The 1987-nt window shown below is 65.0% G+C and overlaps 1 protein-coding gene across 1 annotated transcript in view; it reads right to left on the reverse strand.

Moving 5' to 3' along the window:
* Positions 1 to 1843, reverse strand: part of NPPC (natriuretic peptide C) — a 4777-nt gene extending 2934 nt beyond the window's left edge. The window contains exons 1-2 of the mRNA XM_007462754.1: positions 1609 to 1843; positions 851 to 1161 (exon numbers count right to left, since the gene is read on the reverse strand). Coding sequence (XP_007462816.1) covers positions 871 to 1161; positions 1609 to 1698 — 381 coding nt within the window. The 5' untranslated portion in view covers positions 1699 to 1843 and the 3' untranslated portion in view covers positions 851 to 870. The remainder of the gene's footprint in view (positions 1 to 850; positions 1162 to 1608) is intronic.
* Between the last annotated feature and the right edge of the window lie 144 nt (positions 1844 to 1987).

Raw genomic sequence — 1987 nt, forward strand, 5'->3', positions numbered from 1 at the left:
GGGGAGGGGGCGGGGGAGGGGGCGGGGCTCAGTTTGGGACATGTTGAGTTTCAGGTTGGGGCAAAAAAATAGATTATTTTAGTTTCTTTTTCCTTTTGCCCGAAAATAGTGCCACGGACACTGAGGTTCGATCCTGAAGTCACACGGATTGCTGCAGCGTCAGGACCCTGGACAGACCAGTTTGCCCACGGCCATGGTTTAGAGAAGGGACAAGAATCAGAATGCTCTGGGGCAGAAATGCTCCCTGGTGATGCTAACAAATGACTATTCTCCCTACTGTGAGGGGGCAGGTATCGCTCCAAGTCTGTCCCATTACAGAGACAACAGACCCAGGGAGCTGTCCTGACCACTGGGCTGCTTACTGCCCAGCACCATGATGCAGTGGCTAGCAGATCAACTTACCCTTGACTTGTATGTATGCCTTTCCTCCTCTGCTCCCACCAACCCAGGATCAGCCCTCAATCCCCCCAGTTGGAGAACTGGGGCCAGTGTTGCTGGTTGCCTTATGGCCCTGGGGTGGGTGGGAGCACCCCCGCCCCGGAGCTGTCTCTGTTTCTCCAAAGGGAGCCAGGTGGGTCCATCCATGCTGAGCCATTTCTGACCTTGCCAAAGTTCCCTGACCACTTTATCCCTCACTTTCTCCATCTGTAAAATGGGATGATAAATGGTGTTGGGGGCAAATGTCTAGCACACACAATCTTGTGTCCAGATGGTCTGGCTGGGAGGCGGAAAGGTCCAGGGGATCAGAGAGGAGCCGGCCTGCGGGAGGGGGTGCAGGCTTGGTTCTGGGGGGCTTCACGGGAAGCTGGGTGTGCAAGAGCTCCCGGCGGCCGGGGCTGGTGGTACTCACCGCCGCCAGGGGTCGCCGCACTAACATCCCAGGCCGCTCATGGAGCCGATCCTGTCCAGCTTGAGGCCGAAGCAGCCCTTGGACAAACCCTTCTTGTTGCCTCCCTTGTATTTCCGCGCGTTGGGGTGCTCCTGCAGAAGACGGGCCCACGCCGCCCGAGACTTGGTGTCCACGCGCAGGTCCCGGAGCAGTCGCGACCGGTCGCCCTTGAGATTGGCGCCGCCGCCCCCGGGAGTCTTGTCGCCCTTCTTCTGACCTCCGCCCGCAGCCTGGGGCTCGGCCACCTCCTCCCCTGGCGGAGTGCGCGGGACCTGTCAGAAAGAAAGAACGGGCAGGTGAAGGGACGCACCGCGGCAGCTCGGGGGACTTTGCGGGGCCGCTGATGCTCCAGCCCGACACTCCGGCCAGCGCGGTTTGTCCCTTTCGAGTCCTGAGCGCGCCCCCAGAGGTGCCGGACGGCTCGGCCCTGCATCCACCTGCCACGCGGCCGCCGATGTCCGCTCCTTCGGGGAGCCCCTTGCCCTCCTCTCCTTTGCCTCTTGCCGGGCTGACCACACTGAGGCAGAGGCTGCGCATTTGTCGATGCTATCCTGAGTCCGGGCTTCGAGGGCTCCCCAGCTCTCACCCGCGCGCGTCTCAGGGGAGGGAGAGAGCCGCCTTCCCGCCCCCTCTGCTCCCTCCGGCGGGCCACACCCTCCTAGACCCCCTAGCCCTACCACCGCCCCTCACAGTTCCGACGTCCCTGCGACAGCACCCACCTTCGGCGGCGCCCCGGGCTTGGCTTCGGAGGGCCGGAGCGAGAGTAGCGCGAGCAGCAGGGCGCAGGCCAGCAGCTGGGAGAGGTGCATGGTGCCCGTGGGGTGGCTGGGCGCAGACCGGCGGCAGCAAGGGTGCGCGTGGCCGGCGGGCAGACGGGCAGACGGGCAGGCGAGCGCGGAGCAGGCTGGCCGGGCTGCGACGCGGGGGCGGGTCCGAGTCCCAGTGCTGCGCAGCGCCGGCTGGGTGCGCTCTGAGCCCGCGGCTCCGCTCGCGCCTTTATAATCCAACCTGCCGCTGATGTCATCCTCCCGCCCACAGGGCCGCCCGGGCCAATGGCAGTCGCGCCGAGGGCCGGGAGGGGTCCGCGGGGGCTCCCCC

This window comes from Lipotes vexillifer, unplaced genomic scaffold (genome assembly GCF_000442215.2).
Source record: "Lipotes vexillifer unplaced genomic scaffold, Lipotes_vexillifer_v1.1 scaffold860, whole genome shotgun sequence".
In the NCBI taxonomy this organism is placed as follows: domain Eukaryota; kingdom Metazoa; phylum Chordata; class Mammalia; order Artiodactyla; family Lipotidae; genus Lipotes; species Lipotes vexillifer.